The sequence below is a fragment of the Coregonus clupeaformis genome, chromosome 27 (assembly GCF_020615455.1).
Source record: "Coregonus clupeaformis isolate EN_2021a chromosome 27, ASM2061545v1, whole genome shotgun sequence".
Taxonomy (NCBI): domain Eukaryota; kingdom Metazoa; phylum Chordata; class Actinopteri; order Salmoniformes; family Salmonidae; genus Coregonus; species Coregonus clupeaformis.
This window is the reverse complement of record NC_059218.1, coordinates 46576108-46601052: the sequence shown is the minus strand read 5'-3', so window position 1 is coordinate 46601052 and position 24945 is coordinate 46576108. Positions and strand designations below refer to the sequence as shown.

General features: G+C 44.5%; 1 protein-coding gene across 1 annotated transcript in view; it reads right to left on the bottom strand.

The window, feature by feature from the left end:
* Window positions 1–23108, bottom strand: part of LOC121541353 (relaxin receptor 2-like) — a 178376-nt gene extending 155268 nt beyond the window's left edge. Inside the window, 2 exon segments of the mRNA XM_045207960.1 lie at window positions 22077–22226; window positions 23105–23108. Of these exon segments, the coding sequence (XP_045063895.1) occupies window positions 22077–22226; window positions 23105–23108 (154 nt within the window).
* Window positions 23109–24945: the final 1837 nt, after the last annotated feature.

Sequence of the window (24945 nt, the reverse complement as noted above, 5' to 3'; positions counted from 1 at the left end):
TAGTTAGGGTCTGTAATCCTCTCTGGTAGTTAGGGTCAGTAATCCTCTCTGGTAGTTAGGGTCAGTTACCCTCTCTGGTAGTTAGGGTCAGTAATCCTCTCTGGTAGTTAGGGTCAGTAATCCTCTCTGGTAGTTAGGGTCAGTTACCCTCTCTGGTAGTTAGGGTCAGTAATCCTCTCTGGTAGTTAGGGTCAGTTACCCTCTCTGGTAGTTAGGGTCAGTAATCCTCTCTGGAAAATAGGGTCAGTTATCCTCTCTGGTAGTTAGGGTCTGTTATCCTCTCTGGTAGTTAGGTCAGTTATCCTCTCTGGTAGTTAGGGTCAGTTATCCTCTCTGGTAGTTAGGGTCAGTTATCCACTCTGATAGTTAGGGTCAGTTATCTGCTCTGGTAGTTAGGGTCAGTAATCCTCTCTGGTAGATAGGATCAGTTATCCTCTCTGGTAGTTAGGATCAGTTATCCTCTCTGGTAGTTAGGGTCAGTTATCCTATCTGGTAGTTGCGTTATCCTCTCTGGTAGTTAGGGTCAGTTATCCTCTCTGGTAGTTAGGGTCAGTAATCCTCTCTGGTAGTTAGTGTCAGTTACCCTCTCTGGTAGTTAGGGTCAGTAATCCTCTCTGGTAGTTAGGGTCAGTTACCCTCTCTGGTAGTTAGGGTCAGTAATCCTCTCTGGTAGTTAGGGTCAGTAATCCTCTCTGGTAGTTAGGGTCAGTAATCCTGTGTTGTAGTTAGGGTCTGTAATCCTCTCTGGTAGTTAGGGTCAGTTACCCTCTCTGGTAGTTAGGGTCAGTAATCCTCTCTGGTAGTTAGGGTAAGTTACCCTCTCTGGTAGTTAGGGTCAGTAATCCTCTCTGGAAGTTAGGGTCAGTTATCCTCTCTGGTAGTTAGGGTCTGTTATCCTCTCTGGTAGTTAGGGTCAGTTATCCTCTCTGGTAGATAGGGTCAGTAAACCTCTCTGGTAGTTAGGGTCAGTTATCCTCTCTGGTAGTTAGAGTCAGTTATCCTCTCTGGTAGTTAGGGTCAGTTATCCTCTCTGGTAGTTAGGGTCAGTTATCCACTCTGATAGTTAGGGTCAGTTATCTTCTCTGGTAGTTAGGGTCAGTAATCCTCTCTGGTAGTTAGGATCAGTTATCATCTCTGGTAGTTAGGGTCAGTTATCCTCTCTGGTAGTTAGGGTCAGTTATCCTATCTGGTAGTTAGGGTCAGTTATACTTTCTGGTAGTTAGGGTCAGTTATCCTATCTGGTAGTTAGGGTCAGTTATCCTCTCTGGTAGTTAGGGTCAGTTACTCTCTCATGTAGTTAGGGTCAGTTATCCTATCTGGTAGTTAGGGTCAGTTATCCTCTCTGGTAGTTAGGGTTAGTAATCCTCTCTGGTAGTTAGGGTCAGTAATCCTCTCTGGTAGTTAGGGTCAGTTACCCTATCTGGTAGTTAGTGTCAGTTACCCTCTCTTGTAGTTAGGGTCAGTAATCCTCTCTGGTAGTTAGGGTCAGTAATCCTCTCTGGTAGTTAGAGTCTGTAATCCTCTCTGGTAGTTAGGGTCAGTAATCCTCTCTGGTAGTTAGGGTCAGTTACTCTCTCTGGTAGTTAGGGTCAGTAATCCACTCTGGTAGTTAGGGTCAGTAATCCTCTCTAGTAATTAGGGTCAGTTACTCTCTCTTGTAGTTAGGGTCAGTAATCCTCTCTGGTAGATAGGATCAGTTATCCTCTCTGGTAGTTAGGATCAGTTATCCTCTCTGGTAGTTAGGGTCAGTTATCCTATCTGGTAGTTAGGGTCAGTTATCCTCTCTGGTAGTTAGGGTCAGTTATCCTCTCTGGTAGTTAGGGTCAGTAATCCTCTCTGGTAGTTAGTGTCAGTTACCCTCTCTGGTAGTTAGGGTCAGTAATCCTCTCTGGTAGTTAGGGTCAGTTACCCTCTCTGGTAGTTAGGGTCAGTAATCCTCTCTGGTAGTTAGGGTCAGTAATCCTCTCTGGTAGTTAGGGTCAGTAATCCTGTGTTGTAGTTAGGGTCTGTAATCCTCTCTGGTAGTTAGGGTCAGTTACCCTCTCTGGTAGTTAGGGTCAGTAATCCTCTCTGGTAGTTAGGGTAAGTTACCCTCTCTGGTAGTTAGGGTCAGTAATCCTCTCTGGAAGTTAGGGTCAGTTATCCTCTCTGGTAGTTAGGGTCTGTTATCCTCTCTGGTAGTTAGGGTCAGTTATCCTCTCTGGTAGTTAGGGTCAGTAAACCTCTCTGGTAGTTAGGGTCAGTTATCCTCTCTGGTAGTTAGAGTCAGTTATCCTCTCTGGTAGTTAGGGTCAGTTATCCTCTCTGGTAGTTAGGGTCAGTTATCCTCTCTGGTAGTTAGGGTCAGTTATCCTCTCTGGTAGTTAGGGTCAGTAATCCTCTCTGGTAGTTAGGGTCAGTTATCCTCTCTGGTAGTTAGGGTCAGTTATCCTCTCTGGTAGTTAGGGTCAGTTATCCTCTCTGGTAGTTAGGGTCAGTTATCCTCTCTGGTAGTTAGGGTCAGTTATCCTATCTGGTAGTTAGGGTCAGTTATCCTCTCTGGTAGTTAGGGTCAGTTACTCTCTCTTGTAGTTAGGGTCAGTTATCCTCTCTGGTAGTTAGGGTCAGTTATCCTCTCTGGTAGTTAGGGTTAGTAATCCTCTCTGGTAGTTAGGGTCAGTAATCCTCTCTGGTAGTTAGGGTCAGTTACCCTATCTGGTAGTTAGTGTCAGTTACCCTCTCTTGTAGTTAGGGTCAGTAATCCTCTCTGGTAGTTAGGGTCAGTAATCCTCTCTGGTAGTTAGAGTCTGTAATCCTCTCTGGTAGTTAGGGTCAGTAATCCTCTCTGGTAGTTAGGGTCAGTTACTCTCTCTGGTAGTTAGGGTCAGTAATCCACTCTGGTAGTTAGGGTCAGTAATCCTCTCTGGTAGTTAGGGTCAGTTATCTCTCTCTTGTAGTTAGGGTCAGTAATCCTCTCTGGTAGTTAGGGTCAGTTACCCTCTCTGGTAGTTAGGGATCAGTAATCCTCTCTGGTAGTTAGGGTCTGTAATCCTCTCTGGTAGTTAGGGTCAGTAATCCTCTCTGGTAGTTAGGGTCAGTTACCCTCTCTGGTAGTTAGGGTCAGTAATCCTCTCTGGTAGTTAGGGTCAGTAATCCTCTCTGGTAGTTAGGGTCAGTTACCCTCTCTGGTAGTTAGGGTCAGTAATCCTCTCTGGTAGTTAGGGTCAGTTACCCTCTCTGGTAGTTAGGGTCAGTTATGCTTTCTGGTAGTTAGGGTCAGTTATCCCTCTCTGGTAGTTAGGGTCAGTAATCCACTCTGGTAGTTAGGGTCAGTAATCCTCTCTAGTAGTTAGGGTCAGTTACTCTCTCTGTAGTTAGGGTCAGTAATCCTCTCTGGTAGTTAGGGTCAGTTACCCTCTCTGGTAGTTAGGGTCAGTAATCCTCTCTGGTAGTTAGGGTCTGTTATCCCTCTCTGGTAGTTAGGGTCAGTAATCCTCTCTGGTAGTTAGGGTCAGTTACCTCTCTGGTAGTTAGGGTCAGTAATCCTCTCTGGTAGTTAGGGTCAGTAATCCTCTCTAGTAGTTAGGGTCAGTTACCCTCTCTGGTAGTTAGGGTCAGTAATCCTCTCTGGTAGTTAGGGTCAGTTACCCTCTCTGGTAGTTAGGGTCAGTAATCCTTTCTGGAAGATAGGGTCAGTTATCCTCTCTGGTAGTTAGGGTCTGTTATCCTCTCTGGTAGTTAGGGTCAGTTATCCTCTCTGGTAGTTTGGGTCAGTAAACCTCTCTGGTAGTTAGGGTCAGTAATCCTCTCTGGTAGTTAGGGTCAGTTATCTCTCTCTGGTAGTTAGGGTCAGTAATCCTCTCTGGTAGTTAGGGTCAGTTACCCTCTCTGGTAGTTAGGGTCAGTTATCTGCTCTGGTAGTTAGGGTCAGTAATCCTCTCTGGTAGTTAGGATCAGTTATCCTCTCTGGTAGTTAGGGTCAGTTATCCTCTCTGGTAGTTAGGGTCAGTTATCCTATCTGGTAGTTAGGGTCAGTTATCCTCTCTGGTAGTTAGGGTCAGTTATCCTCTCTGGTAGTTAGGGTCAGTAATCCTCTCTGGTAGTTAGGGTCAGTTACCCTCTCTGGTAGTTAGGGTCAGTAATCCTCTCTGGTAGTTAGGGTCAGTTACCCTCTCTGGTAGTTAGGGTCAGTAATCCTCTCTGGTAGTTAGGGTCAGTTACCCTCTCTGGTAGTTAGGGTCAGTAATCCTCTCTGGTAGTTAGGGTAAGTTACCCTCTCTGGTAGTTAGGGTCAGTAATCCTCTCTGGAAGTTAGGGTCAGTTATCCTCTCTGGTAGTTAGGGTCAGTTACTCTCTCATGTAGTTAGGGTCAGTTATCCTATCTGGTAGTTAGGGTCAGTTATCCTCTCTGGTAGTTAGGGTTAGTAATCCTCTCTGGTAGTTAGGGTCAGTAATCCTCTCTGGTAGTTAGGGTCAGTTACCCTATCTGGTAGTTAGTGTCAGTTACCCTCTCTTGTAGTTAGGGTCAGTAATCCTCTCTGGTAGTTAGGGTCAGTAATCCTCTCTGGTAGTTAGGGTCAGTAATCCTCTCTGGTAGTTAGGGTCAGTAATCCTCTCTGGTAGTTAGGGTCAGTTACCCTCTCTGGTAGTTAGGGTCAGTAATCCTCTCTGGTAGTTAGGGTCAGTAATCCTCTCTGGTAGTTAGGGTCAGTTATTCTCTCTGGTAGTTAGGGTCAGTAATCCTCTCTGGTAGTTAGGGTCAGTTACCCTCTCTGGTAGTTAGGGTCAGTAATCCTCTCTGGTAGTTAGGGTCAGTAATCCTCTCTGGTAGTTAGGGTCAGTAATCCTCTCTGGTAGTTAGGGTCAGTTACCCTCTCTGGTAGTTAGGGTCAGTAATCCTCTCTGGTAGTTAGGGTCAGTAATCCTCTCTGGTAGTTAGGGTCAGTTACCCTCTCTGGTAGTTAGGGTCAGTAATCCTCTCTGGTAGTTAGGGTCAGTTACCCTCTCTGGTAGTTAGGGTCAGTTATGCTTTCTGGTAGTTAGGGTCAGTTACCCTCTCTGGTAGTTAGGGTCAGTAATTCACTATGGTAGTTAGAGTCAGTAATCCTCTCTAGTAATTAGGGTCAGTTACTCTCTCTTGTAGTTAGGGTCAGTAATCCTCTCTGGTAGTTAGGGTCAGTTACCCTCTCTGGTAGTTAGGGTCAGTAATCCTCTCTGGTAGTTAGGGTCTGTAATCCTCTCTGGTAGTTAGGGTCAGTAATCCTCTCTGGTAGTTAGGGTCAGTTACCCTCTCTGGTAGTTAGGGTCAGTAATCCTCTCTGGTAGTTAGGGTCAGTAATCCTCTCTAGTAGTTAGGGTCAGTTACCCTCTCTGGTAGTTAGGGTCAGTAATCCTCTCTGGTAGTTAGGGTCAGTTACCCTCTCTGGTAGTCAGGGTCAGTAATCCTCTCTGGAAAATAGGGTCAGTTATCCTCTCTGGTAGTTAGGGTCTGTTATCCTCTCTGGTAGTTAGGGTCAGTTATCCTCTCTGGTAGTTAGGGTCAGTAAACCTCTCTGGTAGTTAGGGTCAGTTATCCTCTCTGGTAGTTAGGGTCAGTTATCCTCTCTGGTAGTTAGGGTCAGTTATCCTCTCTGGTAGTTAGGGTCAGTTATCCACTCTGATAGTTAGGGTCAGTTATCTGCTCTGGTAGTTAGGGTCAGTAATCCTCTCTGGTAGTTAGGATCAGTTATCCTCTCTGGTAGTTAGGATCAGTTATCCTCTCTGGTAGTTAGGGTCAGTTATCCTATCTGGTAGTTAGGGTCAGTTATCCTCTCTGGTAGTTAGGGTCAGTTATCCTCTCTGGTAGTTAGGGTCAGTAATCCTCTCTGGTAGTTAGTGTCAGTTACCCTCTCTGGTAGTTAGGGTCAGTAATCCTCTCTGGTAGTTAGGGTCAGTTACCCTCTCTGGTAGTTAGGGTCAGTAATCCTCTCTGGTAGTTAGGGTCAGTTACCCTCTCTGGTAGTTAGGGTCAGTAATCCTCTCTGGTAGTTAGGGTAAGTTACCCTCTCTGGTAGTTAGGGTCAGTAATCCTCTCTGGAAGTTAGGGTCAGTTATCCTCTCTGGTAGATAGGGTCAGTAATCCATCACGGGTAGTTAGGGTCAGTTATACTCTCTGGTAGTTAGGGTCAGTTATCCTATCTGTTAGTTAGGGTCAGTTATCCTCTCTGGTAGTTAGTGTCAGTTACCCTCTCTTGTAGTTAGGGTCAGTAATCCTCTCTGGTTGTTAAGGTCAGTTACCCTCTCTGGTAGTTAGTGTCAGTAATCCTCTCTGGTAGTTAGTGTCAGTTACCCTCTCTGGTAGATAGGGTCAGTTATCCTCTCTGGTAGTTAGGGTCAGTAATCCTCTCTGGTAGTTAGGGTCAGTAATCCTGTGTTGTAGTTAGGGTCTGTAATCCTCTCTGGTAGTTAGGGTCAGTTACCCTCTCTGGTGGTTAGGGTCAGTAATCCTCTCTGGTAGTTAGGGTAAGTTACCCTCTCTGGTAGTTAGGGTCAGTAATCCTCTCTGGAAGATAGGGTCAGTTATCCTCTCTGGTAGTTAGGGTCTGTTATCCTCTCTGGTAGTTATGGTCAGTTATCCTCTCTGGTAGTTAGGGTCAGTAATCCTCTCTGGTAGTTAGGGTCAGTTATCCTCTCTGGTAGTTAGGGTCAGTTATCCTCTCTGGTAGTTAGGGTCAGTTATCCACTCTGATAGTTAGGGTCAGTTATCTTCTCTGGTAGTTAGGATCAGTTATCCTCTCTGGTAGTTAGTGTCAGTTACCCTCTCTGGTAGTTAGGGTCAGTTATCCTATCTGGTAGTTAGGGTCAGTTATCCTCTCTGGTAGTTAGGGTCAGTTATCCTCTATGGTAGTTAGGGTCAGTAATCCTCTCTGGTAGTTAGTGTCAGTTACCCTCTCTGGTAGTTAGGGTCAGTAATCCTCTCTGGTAGATAGGGTCAGCAATCTCTCGGGTAGTTAGGGTCAGTAATCCTCTCTGGTAGTTAGGGTCAGTAATCCTCTCGGGTAGTTAGGGTCAGTAATCCTCTCTGGTAGTTAGGGTCAGTTAACCTCTCTGGAAGTTAGTGTAAGTTACCCTCTCTGGTAGTTAGGGTCAGTAATCCTCTCTGGTAGATAGGGTCAGTAATCCATCACGGGTAGTTAGGGTCAGTAATCCTCTCTGGTAGTTAGGGTCAGTTACCCTCTCTGGAAGTTAGTGTAAGTTACCTCTCTCTGGTAGTTAGGGTCAGTAATCCTCTCTGGTAGTTAGGGTCAGTTACCTTCTCTGGTAGTTAGGGTCAGTTATCCTCTCTGGTAGTTAGGATCAGTTATCCTCTCTGGTAGTTAGGGTCAGTTATACTCTCTGGTAGTTAGGGTCAGTTATCCTATCTGTTAGTTAGGGTCAGTTATCCTCTCTGGTAGTTAGTGTCAGTTACCCTCTCTTGTAGTTAGGGTCAGTAATCCTCTCTGGTTGTTAAGGTCAGTTACCCTCTCTGGTAGTTAGTGTCAGTAATCCTCTCTGGTAGTTAGTGTCAGTTACCCTCTCTGTTAGATAGGGTCAGTTATCCTCTCTGGTAGTTAGGGTCAGTTATCCTATCTGGTAGTTAGTGTCAGTTATCCTCTCTGGTAGTTAGGATCAGTTACTCTCTCATGTAGTTAGGGTCAGTTATCCTCTCTGGTAGTTAGGGTCAGTTATCCTCTCTGGTAGTTAGTGTCAGTTATCCTCTCTGGTAGTTAGTGTCAGTTACCCTCTCTGGTAGTTAGGGTCAGTAATCCTTTCTGGTAGATAGGGTCAGTAATCCTCTCTGGTAGTTAGGGTCAGTTACCCTCTCTGGTAGTTAGGGTCAGTAATCCTCTCTGGTAGTTAGGGTCAGTTACCTTCTCTGGTAGTTAGGGTCAGTTATCCTCTCTGGTAGTTAGGATCAGTTATCCTCTCTGGTAGTTAGGGTCAGTTATACTCTCTGGTAGTTAGGGTCAGTTATCCTATCTGGTAGTTAGGGTCAGTTATCCTCTCTGGTAGTTAGGGTCAGTTACTCTCTCATCTAGTTAGGGTCAGTTATCCTCTCTGGTAGTTAGGGTTAGTAATCCTCTCTGGTAGTTAGGGTCAGTAATCCTCTCTGGTAGTTAGGGTCAGTTACCCTCTCTGGTAGTTAGTGTCAGTTACCCTCTCTTGTAGTTAGGGTCAGTAATCCTCTCTGGTAGTTAGGGTCAGTTACCCTCTCTGGTAGTTAGTGTCAGTTACCCTTTCTGGTAGTTAGGGTCAGTTATCCTCTCTGGTAGTTAGGGTCAGTTACCATCTCTGGTAGTTAGGGTCAGTAATCCTCTCTGGTAGTTAGGGTCAGTAATCCTGTCTGGTAGTTATGGTCAGTAATCCTCTCTGGTAGTTAGGGTCAGTAATCCTTTCTGGTAGTTAGGGTCAGTAATCCTCTCTGGTAGTTAGGGTCAGTAATCCTCTCTGGTAGTTAGGGTCAGTTACCCTCTCTGGTAGTTAGGGTCAGTTACCCTCTCTTTTAGTTAGGGTCAGTAATCCTCTCTGGTAGTTTGGGTCAAATACCCTCTCTGGTAGTTAGGGTCAGTTACCCTCTCTGGTAGTTAGGATCAGTTACCCTCTCTGGTAGTTAGGGTCAGTTATGCTTTCTGGTAGTTAGGGTCAGTAATCCTCTCTGGTAGTTAGGGTCAGTTACCCTCTCTGGTAGTTAGGGTCAGTAATCCACTCTGGTAGTTAGAGTCAGTAATCCTCTCTGGTAGTTAGGGTCAGTAATCCACTCTGGGAGTTAGTGTCAGTAATCCTCTCTAGTAATTAGCGTCAGTTACTCTCTCTGGTATTTAGGGTCAGTAATCCTCTCTGGTAGTTAGGGTCAGTTACCCTCTCTGGTAATTAGGGTCAGTAATCCTCTCTGGTAGTTAGGGTCTGTAATCCTCTCTGGTAGTTAGGGTCAGTAATCCTTTCTGGTAGTTAGGGTCAGTTACCCTCTCTGGTAGTTAGGGTCAGTAATCCTCTCTGGTAGTTAGGGTCAGTAATCCTCTCTGGTAGTTAGGGTCAGTAATCCTGTGTTTTAGTTAGGGTCTGTTATCCTCTCTGGTAGTTAGGGTCAGTTATCCTCTGGTAGTTAGGGTCAGTAAACCTCTCTGGTAGTTAGGGTCAGTTATCCTCTCTGGTAGTTAGGGTCAGTTATCCTCTCTGGTAGTTAGGGTCAGTTATCCTCTCTGGTAGTTAGGATCAGTTATCCACTCTGGTAGTTAGGGTCAGTTATCCTCTCTGATAGTTAGGGTCAGTAATCCTCTCTGGTAGTTAGTGTCAGTTACCCTCTCTGGTAGTTAGGGTCAGTAATCCTCTCTGGTAGATAGGGTCAGTAATCCTCTCTTGTAGTTAGGGTCAGTAATCCTCTCTGGTAGATAGGGTCAGTTACCCTCTCTGGTAGTTAGTGTCAGTAATCCTCTCTGGTAGTTAGTGTCAGTTACCCTCTCTGGTAGTTAGGGTCAGTTATCCTCTCTGGTAGATAGGGTCAGTAATCCTCTCGGGTAGTTAGGGTCAGTAATCCTCTCTGGTAGTTAGGGTCAGTTACCCTCTCTGGAAGTTAGTGTAAGTTACCCTCTCTGGTAGTTAGGGTCAGTAATCCTCTCTGGTAGTTAGGGTCAGTTACCTTCTCTGGTAGTTAGGGTCAGTTATCCTCTCTGGTAGTTAGGATCAGTTATCCTCTCTGGTAGTTAGGGTCAGTTACCCTCTCTGGTAGTTAGGGTCAGTAATCCTCTCTGGTAGTTAGGGTCAGTTACCCTCTCTGGTAGTTAGGGTCAGTTATCCTCTCTGGTAGTTAGGATCTGTTATCCTCTCTGGTAGTTAGGGTCAGTTATACTCTCTGGTAGTTAGGGTCAGTTATCCTATCTGGTAGTTAGGGTCAGTAATCCTCTCTGGTAGTTAGGGTTCAGTAATCCTCTCTGGTAGTTAGGGTCAGTAATCCTCTCTGGTAGTTAGGGTCAGTTACCCTCTCTGGTAGTTAGGGGCAGTTACCCTCTCTTGTAGTTAGGGTCAGTAATCCTCTCTGGTAGTTTGGGTCAAATACCCTCTCTGGTAGTTAGGGTCAGTTACCCTCTCTCGTAGTTAGGATCAGTTACCTTATCTGGTAGTTAGGGTCAGTTATGCTTTCTGGTAGTTAGGGTCAGTTACCCTCTCTGGTAGTTAGGGTCAGTTACCCTCTCTGGTAGTTAGGGTCAGTAATCCTATCTGGTAGTTAGGGTCAGTTACCCTCTCTGGTAGTTAGGGTCAGTTACTCTCTCTGGTAGTTAGGGTCAGTTACCCTCTCTGGTAGTTAGGGTCAGTTACTCTCTCTGGCATTTTAGGGTCAGTAATCCTCTCTGGTAGTTAGGGACAGTAATCCTCTCTAGTAGTTAGGGTCAGTTACTCTCTCTGGTAGTTAGGGTCAGTAATCCACTCTGATAGTTAGGGTCAGTTATCTGCTCTGGTAGTTAGGGTCAGTAATCCTCTCTGGTAGTTAGGATCAGTTATCCTCTCTGGTAGTTAGGATCAGTTATCCTCTCTGGTAGTTAGGGTCAGTTATCCTATCTGGTAGTTAGGGTCAGTTATCCTCTCTGGTAGTTAGGGTCAGTTATCCTCTCTGGTAGTTAGGGTCAGTAATCCTCTCTGGTAGTTAGTGTCAGTTACCCTCTCTGGTAGTTAGGGTCAGTAATCCTCTCTGGTAGTTAGGGTCAGTTACCCTCTCTGGTAGTTAGGGTCAGTAATCCTCTCCGGTAGTTAGGGTCAGTTACCCTCTCTGGTAGTTAGGGTCAGTAATCCTCTCTGGTAGTTAGGGTAAGTTACCCTCTCTGGTAGTTAGGGTCAGTAATCCTCTCTGGAAGTTAGGGTCAGTTATCCTCTCTGGTAGTTAGGGTCTGTTATCCTCTCTGGTAGTTAGGGTCAGTTATCCTCTCTGGTAGTTAGGGTCAGTAAACCTCTCTGGTAGTTAGGGTCAGTTATCCTCTCTGGTAGTTAGGGTCAGTTATCCTCTCTGGTAGTTAGGGTCAGTTATCCTCTCTGGTAGTTAGGGTCAGTTATCCACTCTGATAGTTAGGGTCAGTTATCTTCTCTGGTAGTTAGGGTCAGTAATCCTCTCTGGTAGTTCGGATCAGTTATCCTCTCTGGTAGTTAGGGTCAGTTATCCTCTCTGGTAGTTAGGGTCAGTTATCCTATCTGGTAGTTAGGGTCAGTTATCCTCTCTGGTAGTTAGGGTCAGTTATCCTCTCTGGTAGTTAGGGTCAGTAATCCTCTCTGGTAGTTAGTGTCAGTTACCCTCTCTGGTAGTTAGGGTCAGTAATCCTCTCTGGTAGTTAGGGTCAGTAATCCTCTCGGGTAGTTAGGGTCAGTAATCCTCTCAGGTAGTTAGGGTCAGTTAACCTCTCTGGAAGTTAGTGAAAGTTACCCTCTCTGGTAGTTAGGGTCAGTAATCCTCTCTGGTAGATAGGGTCATTAATCCATCACGGGTAGTTAGGGTCAGTAATCCTCTCTGGTAGTTAGGGTCAGTTACCCTCGCTGGAAGTTAGTGTAAGTTACCCTCTCTGGTAGTTAGGATCAGTAATCCTCTCTGGTAGTTAGGGTCAGTTACCTTCTCTGGTAGTTAGGGTCAGTTATCCTCTCTGGTAGTTAGGATCAGTTATCCTCTCTGGTAGTTAGGGTCAGTTATACTCTCTGGTAGTTAGGGTCAGTTATCCTATCTGTTAGTTAGGGTCAGTTATCCTCTCTGGTAGTTAGTGTCAGTTACCCTCTCTTGTAGTTAGGGTCAGTAATCCTCTCTGGTTGTTAAGGTCAGTTACCCTCTCTGGTAGTTAGTGTCAGTAATCCTCTCTGGTAGTTAGTGTCAGTTACCCTCTCTGGTAGATAGGGTCAGTTATCCTCTCTGGTAGTTAGGTTCAGTAATCCTCTCTGGTAGTTAGGGTCAGTAATCCTGTGTTGTAGTTAGGGTCTGTAATCCTCTCTGGTAGTTAGGGTCAGTTACCCTCTCTGGTGGTTAGGGTCAGTAATCCTCTCTGGTAGTTAGGGTAAGTTACCCTCTCTGGTAGTTAGGGTCAGTAATCCTCTCTGGAAGATAGGGTCAGTTATCCTCTCTGGTAGTTAGGGTCTGTTATCCTCTCTGGTAGTTATGGTCAGTTATCCTCTCTGGTAGTTAGGGTCAGTAAACCTCTCTGGTAGTTAGGGTCAGTTATCCTCTCTGGTAGTTAGGGTCAGTTATCCTCTCTGGTAGTTAGGGTCAGTTATCCACTCTGATAGTTAGGGTCAGTTATCTTCTCTGGTAGTTAGGGTCAGTAATCCTCTCTGGTAGTTAGGATCAGTTATCCTCTCTGGTAGTTAGGGTCAGTTATCCTCTCTGGTAGTTAGGGTCAGTTATCCTATCTGGTAGTTAGGGTCAGTTATCCTCTCTGGTAGTTAGGGTCAGTTATCCTCTCTGGTAGTTAGGGTCAGTAATCCTCTCTGGTAGTTAGTGTCAGTTACCCTCTCTGGTAGTTAGGGTCAGTAATCCTCTCTGGTAGATAGGGTCAGCAATCTCTCGGGTAGTTAGGGTCAGTAATCCTCTCTGGTAGTTAGGGTCAGTAATCCTCTCGGGTAGTTAGGGTCAGTAATCCTCTCTGGTAGTTAGGGTCAGTTAACCTCTCTGGAAGTTAGTGTAAGTTACCCTCTCTGGTAGTTAGGGTCAGTAATCCTCTCTGGTAGATAGGGTCAGTAATCCATCACGGGTAGTTAGGGTCAGTAATCCTCTCTGGTAGTTAGGGTCAGTTACCCTCTCTGGAAGTTAGTGTAAGTTACCCTCTCTGGTAGTTAGGGTCAGTAATCCTCTCTGGTAGTTAGGGTCAGTTACCTTCTCTGGTAGTTAGGGTCAGTTATCCTCTCTGGTAGTTAGGATCAGTTATCCTCTCTGGTAGTTAGGGTCAGTTATACTCTCTGGTAGTTACGGTCAGTTATCCTATCTGTTAGTTAGGGTCAGTTATCCTCTCTGGTAGTTAGTGTCAGTTACCCTCTCTTGTAGTTAGGGTCAGTAATCCTCTCTGGTTGTTAAGGTCAGTTACCCTCTCTGGTAGTTAGTGTCAGTAATCCTCTCTGGTAGTTAGTGTCAGTTACCCTCTCTGTTAGATAGGGTCAGTTATCCTCTCTGGTAGTTAGGGTCAGTTATCCTATCTGGTAGTTAGTGTCAGTTATCCTCTCTGGTAGTTAGGATCAGTTACTCTCTCATGTAGTTAGGGTCAGTTATCCTCTCTGGTAGTTAGGGTCAGTTATCATCTCTGATAGTTAGGGTCAGTAATCCTCTCTGGTAGTTAGTGTCAGTTACCCTCTCTGGTAGTTAGGGTCAGTAATCCTTTCTGGTAGATAGGGTCAGTAATCCTCTCTGGTAGTTAGGGTCAGTTACCCTCTCTGGTAGTTAGGGTCAGTAATCCTCTCTGGCAGTTAGGGTCAGTTACCTTCTCTGGTAGTTAGGGTCAGTTATCCTCTCTGGTAGTTAGGATCAGTTATCCTCTCTGGTAGTTAGGGTCAGTTATACTCTCTGGTAGTTAGGGTCAGTTATCCTATCTGGTAGTTAGGGTCAGTTATTCTCTCTGGTAGTTAGGGTCAGTTACTCTCTCATCTAGTTAGGGTCAGTTATCCTCTCTGGTATTTAGGGTTAGTAATCCTCTCTGGTAGTTAGGGTCAGTAATCCTCTCTGGTAGTTAGGGTCAGTTACCCTCTCTGGTAGTTAGTGTCAGTTACCCTCTCTTGTAGTTAGGGTCAGTAATCCTCTCTGGTAGTTAGGGTCAGTTACCCTCTCTGGTAGTTAGTGTCAGTTACCCTTTCTGGTAGTTAGGGTCAGTTATCCTCTCTGGTAGTTAGGGTCAGTTACCATCTCTGGTAGTTAGGGTCAGTAATCCTCTCTGGTAGTTAGGGTCAGTAATCCTGTCTGGTAGTTAGGGTCAGTAATCCTCTCTGGTAGTTAGGGTCAGTAATCCTTTCTGGTAGTTAGGGTCAGTAATCCTCTCTGGTAGTTAGGGTCAGTAATCCTCTCTGGTAGTTAGGGTCAGTTACCCTCTCTGGTAGTTAGGGTCAGTTACCCTCTCTTTTAGTTAGGGTCAGTAATCCTCTCTGGTAGTTTGGGTCAAATACCCTCTCTGGTAGTTAGGGTCAGTTACCCTCTCTGGTAGTTAGGATCAGTTACCCTCTCTGGTAGTTAGGGTCAGTTATGCTTTCTGGTAGTTAGGGTCAGTAATCCTCTCTGGTAGTTAGGGTCAGTTACCCTCTCTGGTAGTTAGGGTCAGTAATCCACTCTGGTAGTTAGAGTCAGTAATCCTCTCTGGTAGTTAGGGTCAGTAATCCACTCTGGGAGTTAGTGTCAGTAATCCTCTCTAGTAATTAGCGTCAGTTACTCTCTCTGGTAGTTAGGGTCAGTAATCCTCTCTGGTAGTTAGGGTCAGTTACCCTCTCTGGTAATTAGGGTCAGTAATCCTCTCTGGTAGTTAGGGTCTGTAATCCTCTCTGGTAGTTAGGGTCAGTAATCCTCTCTGGTAGTTAGGGTCAGTTACCCTCTCTGGTAGTTAGGGTCAGTAATCCTCTCTGGTAGTTAGGGTCAGTAATCCTCTCTGGTAGTTAGGGTCAGTAATCCTGTGTTGTAGTTAGGGTCTGTTATCCTCTCTGGTAGTTAGGGTCAGTTATCCTCTGGTAGTTAGGGTCAGTAAACCTCTCTGGTAGTTAGGGTCAGTTATCCTCTCTGGTAGTTAGGGTCAGTTATCCTCTCTGGTAGTTAGGGTCAGTTATCCTCTCTGGTAGTTAGGGTCAGTTATCCTCTCTGGTAGTTAGGGTCAGTAATCCTCTCTGGTAGTTAGTGTCAGTTACCCTCTCTGGTAGTTAGGGTCAGTAATCCTCTCTGGTAGATAGGGTCAGTAATCCTCTCTTGTAGTTAGGGTCAGTAATCCTCTCTGGTAGATAAGGTCAGTTACCCTCTCTGGTAGTTAGTGTCAGTAATCCTCTCTGGTAGTTAGTGTCAGTTACCCTCTCTGGTAGTTAGGGTCAGTTATCCTCTCTGGTAGATAGGGTCAGTAATCCTCTCGGGTAGTTAGGGTCAGTAATCCTCTCTGGTAGTTAGGGTCAGTTACCCTCTCTGGAAGTTAGTGTAAGTTACCCTCTCTGGTAGTTAGGGTCAGTAATCCTCTCTGGTAGTTAGGGTCAGTTACCTTCTCTGGTAGTTAGGGTCAGTTATCCTCTCTGGTAGTTAGGATCAGTTATCCTCTCTGGTAGTTAGGGTCAGTTACCCTCTCGGGTAGTTAGTGTAAGTAATCCTCTCTGGTCGTTAGTGTCAGTTACCCTCTCTGGTAGTTAGGGTCAGTAATCCTCTCTGGTAGATAGGGTCAGTAATCCTCTCGGGTAGTTACGGTCAATAATCCTCTCTGGTAGTTAGGGTCAGTTACCCTCTCTGGAAGTTAGTGTAAGTTACCCTCTCTGGTAGTTAGGGTCAGTAATCCTCTCTGGTAGTTAGGGTCAGTTACCTTCTCTGGTAGTTAGGGTCAGTTATCCTCTCTGGTAGTTAGGATCTGTTATCCTCTCTGGTAGTTAGGGTCAGTTATACTCTCTGGTAGTTAGGGTCAGTTATCCTATCTGGTAGTTAGGATCAGTTATCCTCTCTGGTAGTTAGGGTCAGTTATCCTCTCTGGTAGTTAGGATCTGTTATCCTCTCTGGTAGTTAGGGTCAGTTATACTCTCTGGTAGTTAGGGTCAGTTATCCTATCTGGTAGTTAGGGTCAGTAATCCTCTCTGGTATTTAGGGTTCAGTAATCCTCTCTGGTAGTTAGGGTCAGTAATCCTCTCTGGTAGTTAGGGTCAGTTACCCTCTCTGGTAGTTAGGGGCAGTTACCCTCTCTTTTAGTTAGGGTCAGTAATCCTCTCTGGTAGTTTGGGTCAAATACCCTCTCTGGTAGTTAGGGTCAGTTACCCTCTCTCGTAGTTAGGATCAGTTACCTTATCTGGTAGTTAGGGTCAGTTATGCTTTCTGGTAGTTAGGGTCAGTTACCCTCTCTGGTAGTTAGGGTCAGTAATCCTATCTGGTAGTTAGGGTCAGTTACCCTCTCTGGTAGTTAGGGTCAGTTACTCTCTCTGGTAGTTAGGGTCAGTAATCCACTCTGGTAGTTAGGGAAAGTAATCCTCTATAGTAGTTAGGGTCAGTTACTCTCTCTGGCATTTTAGGGTCAGTAATCCTCTCTGGTAGTTAGGGTCAGTAATCCTCTCTAGTAGTTAGGGTCAGTTACTCTCTCTGGTAGTTAGGGTCAGTAATCCACTCTGGTAGTTAGGGTCTGTAATCCTCTCTGGTAGTTAGGGTCAGTAATCCTCTCTGGTAGTTAGGGTCAGTTATCCTCTCTGGTAGTTTGGGTCAGTAATCCTCTCTGGTAGTTAGGGTCAGTTATCCTCTCTGGTAGTTAGGATCAGTTACTCTCTCATGTAGTTAGGGTCAGTTATCCTCTCTGGTAGTTAGGGTCAGTTATCTTCTCTGGTAGTTAGGGTCAGTAATCCTCTCTGGTAGTTACGGTCAGTAATCCTCTCTGGTAGTTAGGGTCAGTTACCCTCTCTGGAAGTTAGTGTAAGTTACCCTCTCTGGTAGTTAGGGTCAGTAATCCTCTCTGGTAGTTAGGGTCAGTTACCTTCTCTGGTAGTTAGGGTCAGTTTTCCTCTCTGGTAGTTAGGATCTGTTATCCTCTCTGTTAGTTAGGGTCAGTTATACTCTCTGGTAGTTAGGGTCAGTTATCCTATCTGGTAGTTAGGGTCAGTTATCCTCTCTGGTAGTTAGTGTCAGTTACCCTCACTTGTAGTTAGGGTCAGTAATCCTCTATGGTAGTTAGGGTCAGTTACCCTCTCTGGTAGTTAGTGTCAGTTACCCTCTCTGGTAGTTATTGTCAGTAAGCCTCTCTGGTAGTTAGGGTCAGTTACCCTCTCTGGTAGTTAAGGTCAGTAATCCTCTCTGGTAGTTAGGGTCAGTTATCCTCTGGTAGTTAGGGTCAGTAAACCTCTCTGGTAGTTAGGGTCAGTTATCCTCTCTGGTAGTTAGGGTCATTTATCCTCTCTGGTAGTTAGGGTCAGTTATCCTCTCTGGTAGTTAGGATCAGTTATCCACTCTGGTAGTTAGGGTCAGTTATCCTCTCTGGTAGTTAGGGTCAGTAATCCTCTCTGGTAGATAGGGTCAGTAATCCTCTCGGGTAGTTAGGATCAGTAATCCTCTCTGGTAGTTAGGGTCAGTAATCCTCTCGGGTAGTTAGAGTCAGTAATCCTCTCTGGTAGTTATGGTCAGTTACCCTCTCTGGAAGTTAGTGTAAGTTACCCTCTCTGGTAGTTAGGGTCAGTAATCCTCTCTGGTAGTTAGGGTCAGTAATCCATCTAGGGTAGTTAGGGTCAGTAATCCTCTCTGGTAGTTAGGGTCAGTTACCCTCTCTGGAAGTTAGTGTAAGTTACCCTCTCTGGTAGTTAGGGTCAGTAATCCTTTCTGGTAGTTAGGGTCAGTTACCTTCTCTGGTAGTTAGGGTCAGTTATCCTCTCTGGTAGTTAGGATCAGTTATCCTCTCTGGTAGTTAGGGTTAGTTATACTCTCTGGTAGTTAGGGTCAGTTATCCTATCTGGTAGTTAGGGTCAGTTATCCTCTCTGGTAGTTAGTGTCAGTTACCCTCTCTTGTAGTTAGGGTCAGTAATCCTCTCTGGTAGTTAAGGTCAGTTACCCTCTCTGGTAGTTAGTGTCAGTAATCCTCTCTGGTAGTTAGTGTCAGTTACCCTCTCTGGTAGTTAGGGTCAGTTATCCTCTCTGGTAGATAGGGTCAGTAATCCTCTCGGGTAGTTAGGGTCAGTAATCCTCTCTGGTAGTTAGGGTCAGTTACCCTCTCTGGAAGTTAGTGTAAGTTACCCTCTCTGGTAGTTAGGGTCAGTAATCCTCTCTGGTAGTTAGGGTCAGTTACCTTCTCTGGTAGTTAGGGTCAGTTATCCTCTGTGGTAGTTAGGATCAGTTATCCTCTCTGGTAGTTAGGGTCAGTTACCCTCTCTGGTAGTTAGTGTAAGTAATCCTCTCTGGTCGTTAGTGTCAGTTACCCTCTCTGGTAGTTAGGGTCAGTAATCCTCTCTGGTAGATAGGGTCAGTAATCCTCTCGGGTAGTTACGGTCAGTAATCCTCTCTGGTAGTTAGGGTCAGTTACCCTCTCTGGAAGTTAGTGTAAGTTACCCTCTCTGGTAGTTAGGGTCAGTAATCCTCTCTGGTAGTTAGGGTCAGTTACCTTCTCTGGTAGTTAGGGTCAGTTATCCTCTCTGGTAGTTGGGATCTGTTATCCTCTCTGGTAGTTAGGGTCAGTTATACTCTCTGGTAGTTAGGGTCAGTTATCCTATCTGGTAGTTAGGGTCAGTTATCCTCTCTGGTAGTTAGGGTCAGTTATCCTCTCTGGTAGTTAGGATCTGTTATCCTCTCTGGTAGTTAGGGTCAGTTATACTCTCTGGTAGTTAGGGTCAGTTATCCTATCTGGTAGTTAGGGTCAGTAATCCTCTCTGGTAGTTAGGGTTCAGTAATCCTCTCTGGTAGTTAGGGTCAGTAATCTTCTCTGGTAGTTAGGGTCAGTTACCCTCTCTGGTAGTTAGGGGCAGTTACCCTCTCTTTTAGTTAGGGTCAGTAATCCTCTCTGGTAGTTTGGGTCAAATACCCTCTCTGGTAGTTAGGGTCAGTTACCCTCTCTGGTAGTCAGGATCAGTTACCCTCTCTGGTAGTTAGGGTCAGTTACCCTCTCTGGTAGTTAGTGTCAGTTACCCTCTCTGGTAGTTAGGGTCAGTAATCCTCTCTGGTAGTTAGGGTCAGTTACCCTCTCTGGTAGTTAGGGTCAGTAATCCTCTCTGGTAGTTAGGGTCAGTTACCCTCTCTGGTAGTTAGGGTCAGTTACCCTCTCTTTTAGTTAGGGTCAGTAATCCTCTCTGGTAGTTTGGGTCAAATACCCTCTCTGGTAGTTAGGGTCAGTTACCCTCTCTGGTAGTTAGGGTCAGTTATGCTTTCTGGTAGTTAGGGTCAGTTACCCTCTCTGGTAGTTAGGGTCAGTTACCCTCTCTGGTAGTTATGATCAGTTACCTTCTCTGGTAGTTAGGGTCAGTTATGCTTTCTGGTAGTTAGGATCTGTTACCCTCTCTGGTAGTTAGGGTCAGTAATCCTCTCTGGTAGTTAGGGTCAGTTACTCTCTCTGGTAGTTAGGGTCAGTAATCCACTCTGGTAGTTAGGGTCAGTAATCCTCTCTATTAGTTAGGGTCAGTTACTCTCTCTGGTAGTTAGGGTCAGTAATCCTCTCTGGTAGTTAGGGTCAGTTACCCTCTCTGGTAGTTAGGGTCAGTAATCCTCTCTGGTAGTCAGGGTCAGTAATCCTCTCTGGTAGTTTTGAATGCTGCCTTTACTTTTTCTTCTTTTGTGATTGTTGTTATGTGGTCCTTTTTTTACTGGGTTAAGGATGAGGTTGTGGGAGACTAAAAAGAAAGGGTCTCTGTTACCCAGCACTATTTCTATAACGTGTGATCAGCATGCAAATTAAGATGTATTCTTACCTGGGTGTGTTATATCTACCTTGAATATTGAGGAATCAATTTATTTTTTCATGTGTCCAGGTAATTCCATGAGAAATGTTCCAGGAAATGCTGGTACCAGGAAGTATGCTATTTGCTTGTCTCATGACATGCCGTGCGTTCATTGAGATGGGCTGTTTTCAGTGAGGAAAAAACATTGCGATGGGAAAAAGTTGACATTGTTTCAGATAGAAGTATGACAAATAAAACTGACAATCATTTATTTTATATAAACACTTTTACATCACAGCCCAAGGCTCAATGCGATCCACCAGTCTTTTATTATGCTAATGTCTATCTATCCAGGAAAATGCATGGTTTTGTGTTGTCAAGTGGGTTAAGGTGTTGTTTCAAGCCTTAGGTTTCTTGTACAATAGGTTGCAGGTTCATTCCCTGGTTGGGGCAAGTATGAGACCAACTTTTATACATGATCATGGTTGGACAGGGTTGAATTCTCAATTGTGACTACCCTCTGAGTGTTAGAGAAAATGTAGGGCAGCACAATGTTTGAAGTTGACATAATGCCTTTAATCTAACTATGTCTTCGGTCTTGGGGGCCAAGGCTTTACCCTGATGGGATTCACAAGTTCTTCACGTGGTTGTGTGGTTGAGTGGGAAACATTCCCAAAGCAAATGCCATCTTAATGTTCCTGAGGTTGGGGTTTTTATTCTTCTGGCTGTCCCACATTGTCTCCTTCTCCTCCTGTTTCTAATGTCTAAATAAAGCATTTGAAAATAATGGTGAAATTCATCTTTAATAATGTGGCCGTTCCTGCATCGCTTTGGTTCTGATTACAGCGAGGGAAGTACCTAGTTAAATTAGAAGGAAGTAGCTAGCTCGCTCCAGCACAGTAGATGGCGGCATGCACCCATTTGTTTGCCGACCATCATAATACCATAGAAGAAGAAGTAGCTAGCTAACGTTAGCTATGACACCAGTCCCGCCTGCAGAGTTATCAGAACAGGAAGAACCAGTGCTCGACAGGCAAGGGACACTGTGTACCGTGTTCTATCTAGCTAGCTAGCTACTTCCCTTGTCGTAACATTGTTATCAAAACTGCGATCCTTCCTTAACCCATAGGAAGTCCCACCCAGCTGATTACATTAAAAGGCTAGAAGCCCTCAAAGGCAATGTCCATGCTAACATGGCCTTTTGGCCACTAGAGGCCTCTATCCACCTCTTTGGCTTAGCTCATTGACTTCCATTGAACCAGAAATAAAATGAGGGAGTGGAATGTCTCGCTTCCTCTTCCTGTTCCGTCTATGTTGATGCAAATAAAGAGTGGTTCGTGGAGATGCAGGAACGCCCACATGCAGAAACGGCCCGAATTGCGGGCTGCAATTGCACCCTTCTCTACACACTTGGGTTGGCAAATAGCCTTGAGGTTAGGGCATTGGTCCAGAAGGTAGCTGGTTTGATTCCTGGTGCTGACAAGTAGAAAAATGGTTGTGTCCGTGAGCAAGGCACTTAATCCCAAATATGCAGTTAATAATGGCTGTGATGCCACTATCTGTAGGAGTTGGGATACGTAAGAAAACCAAATTCTCACAGCACCTACCATTTTGATTGTAACATCATTTATAATCTCACAATGGGCCTGGAAATTTTACTTCTTATTGTACACAACAATTCTACAAAGATTGTTGTACAGAGCTGTTATATCCAATACAGTTTGTAGCCTATAGAGTAATCAGATTACCCTAGGAAAATTATTTAGTTCCCATTGTCTTCTTTAAAGTATTAACATATTTTAGAAACATTTTGGATATAACAGCTCTGTACCAAAATCTTTGTAGAATTGTTGTGTACAATAAGAAGTAAAATATTTATTGAAAAACATTATGAATCAATATTTACGCAATAAAATATTTGTATTTCACCATTTGATTCAATGAGTGACACAGAATGCCAAAGCATTCTATTTGTGTTTTGATGCTGCTTTTTACATGCACTGATACACCAAAAAGTTTTTTCACGACACTCTCTTAAAAACACCAACATTTAGATTGAAGAATCACTTTGGGTGTTTCAGAGTCCTTCTATTCTGTTTTTAAAAAAACACGTTCTGTGTATCATAACGCTTACATTGGAGTTTCCATTCAAACACCATCCAAACACCAGATCTCAGCTTAGGTGCACTCCTCTTCATGGTTTCACTACACAATCATGGTGTTTTGAGTCTTTCTATATTTACAGTGTAGCTGTAATCGCTGCCAAAGGTGCTTCTGCAAAGTATTGACTCAGGGGTGTGAATACTAATGTAAATGAGATATATCTGTATGTTTTTTTTAACTTTTTCATTACGGCGTATTGTTTTGTAGATGGGTGAGAAAATACAACAATATTTTTGAATTCAGGCTTTAACACAGCAAAATGTGGAATAAGTCAAGGGGTATGAATACTTTCTGAAGGCACTGTGTGTATATGTGACAGAGCCAAGGCATTTCTGGATCTGGGGTGACTTTTGGGTCTCAGGAAAGGCAGTAGTCATGCGTTTAGCCATACTGTACACTCTCACCACAGTTCTCCTCGTCGGCTCCATTGGGACAGTCTCTATGTCCGTTACACTGCAGAGCCTGGTGCAGACACACTGTGACATTACCACAGGGAAACTGGCCCAGAGGACAACTGCTCTCTACTGACACGCTGCTGGACACCATCGCTGCAGCTGGAGGGGGGAGATTGGGGAGGAGATGGGAAGGAGGAAGATGAGAGGAGAGGGGAAGGAGGGACATTTTTAGCACATTTAAATAAACCAAGGTCAATTTATAACAGATACGAAGATGACTGAAAGAAAGAAATAAGGTGGGGGAAAAAAAAGAAAAATGGAAAGAAATTAACAGACAAAAAAAAAGAAGGAAAAAAAAGAAGCTTGTTTCACCCCAACAAATTACGGCGATGCACTAACCACTAACTCCCTATTACAGTCTATTGCATCCATAGTCCCTTTCCATTCGTTCATTCCGTTCATGATGACCTATTACAAAAACATGTGGAATCAGATAATAATAATAATAATAATAATAATAATAATAATAATAATAATAATAATAATAAATAATAACACTCAGCTCCTAACCTCTTCACTCCCAAGCGGCTCTAGCTCCAGAATAGGGAGGTGCCAGAACAAAAAGTGAGCTGGAGAAGGGTGACCTGGGGGGGGGGGCTCTGAGGTACCGGAGCGCATGAAAATAATCACTTTTCCATATTGGCATAGAGCAGTAGAGTAGAGGCGCTTGCAGAAGTTGCACACATGGGGAACATTTTCTGTAGTCTACGGTTCGGGAAAAATGTATCCTCTATAAATCAATTTCATGCATTTCTACATAATTCTAGATGATTGGAGACTTTAGCAGAATCTTTTTTAATACCTCACAAATGATCGAAGTGACAGGCTAGGCTACTTTGACACGGACAAACTGAGAATCTGAGATCAATAAACAATCCATCAATAGCCCAGGCCTAGGTATGTGGAGACACACATATTGTACAATATGAGGAGGACATTATAGTCCTAAAAAAAGCTTTCCAGTTTCACTGACTCACCCATTGATGCGCAGCTCACTCACCTGCAATGGCTGATGCGCTCGTGCCAAAAGCTTTACTTTGTAAAACAATGCAATAGTTATATTTGGAAGTTGATAACTTGGTATCCTACAGACAGATTAGTCTTCTCTTTTCAGCAGGATCCATTTGCTGTGTTTTCCCACGATTGTATTTGAAATATTGCGAAAGGCCTGTTTTGTCTGCATGCTGTTCACTGACAGATTTGCTGGCGTTTCGGGACTATAGGCATGCCTTGACATTGCGCAACACACAATCCACAGCTACGCTATTTAGAAACAAAAATAAAAAATATAGATTCTCTGTGGCTAAATTATAGGCCTACTCCAGGTGTAGTATTCTGAATTATTTCATGTCTTTCTGAACAGACAGCAGTAATTCTATAACTTTTGCAAATGTATTTCAATTTATCAGGGGTGCTGCGGCACCTTCAGGACCCTTCCCGCAGCTATGATTCTATAAGGAAATTAATGATTACATGCGACGCTGGAGAGATGAAAGTTGCATGCTCATGTCTATCAGAGCAGAGAGAGGGAGAGACATCATAGAAAGTGATAGTTCTGTGAGAGATACAGGCGAGCTTCTCTCTCTCACCACAGCAATGGCCACGCGTTGGTCTATATAGGCTACAATGTTGTGCAAACCATAAACCCGGGGCCGGCACAACACGAATCAATTCTTAGAATGTCAGGCACGTTTTCATATCACGTACTTTAGGGGGCAGTCAGGAGAATTACACAGGAGTCAACTTGAATTAACTCTGATTGCTTTTATTAGAGTTTTTACATTGCAAACAGTGAAAATAATTGTTCATGCCACGAGAGGAACCGGATCTTGGCAAATGGGTTCCTGAATGTAACAGTCCAAAACTGAGGGGTGCAGGATCCTGTTCTGGTTGCAATTGAGATCATCCGTGTGGGTGATTTTAGCGCATATTGATGGTTTAACGAGAAATTACCTTGTGTTAGTATGCTGTCCAATTTTCGTTGCAATAGGCACAAAGAGCCTATCTTAAGGTCAAATGTCTTTCTCATCTAGGGCATCATAGCTTTATTATTCTGATAAAGGTATTCAACTGCACTCTCAGCCCAGCCAGGTCGCTCTAGATCCACTTCGAAATCCGACATCTGTCCAGGTACCCAGGATGTCAGGAGATCCCTTCAAAACCAGCCACTAGGGGGCAACAGTTAGCGCTATTGCTATCAAGTAAGGTTTTGCTAGGGCGTTGTGGACGGGGGTAGTGGGTGGACATAAGCCGCAAGCTCCGGCTCCAGTTGTAGCTTGTTCAATTTCAGTACTACATTTTTTGTTGTTGTTTTTTTTGCGATTCCAAACCTTGACCCTTAACTTAACCATTCGGAATTAGTGTCTAAACCAAACCGTGGAGTTGTTTTTGTTTTAACCCCATCCCAAACCTTAACTGTTAAAACTTAACCATTCGGAATGAATGCCTAAACCAGTCGGAAGACGCTGGCGACAGCAGTGGAGCAACCCTCGAAATTTGACCTTTGGAGCAACTTTGGAGTCGTGGACAAACATCGGAGTCTGAAGTCAAATTGGTCAAACCATAAGCTCTTGTTGCTCAGCCTCTGATCATGGCCTTTAGAAATGTCACATGGATATCATAACCTTTATCTCTCTCTCTCTCTTTCTCTCTCTGCTCTCTCTGCTCTCTCTGCTCTCTCTCTGCTCTCTTTCTGCTCTCTCTCTCTCTGCTCTCTCTCTTTGCTCTCTCTCTGCTCTCTTTCTGCTCTCTCTCTCTCTCTGCTCTCTCTCTGCTCTCTTTCTGCTCTCTCTCTCTCTGCTCTCTCTCTCTCTGCTCT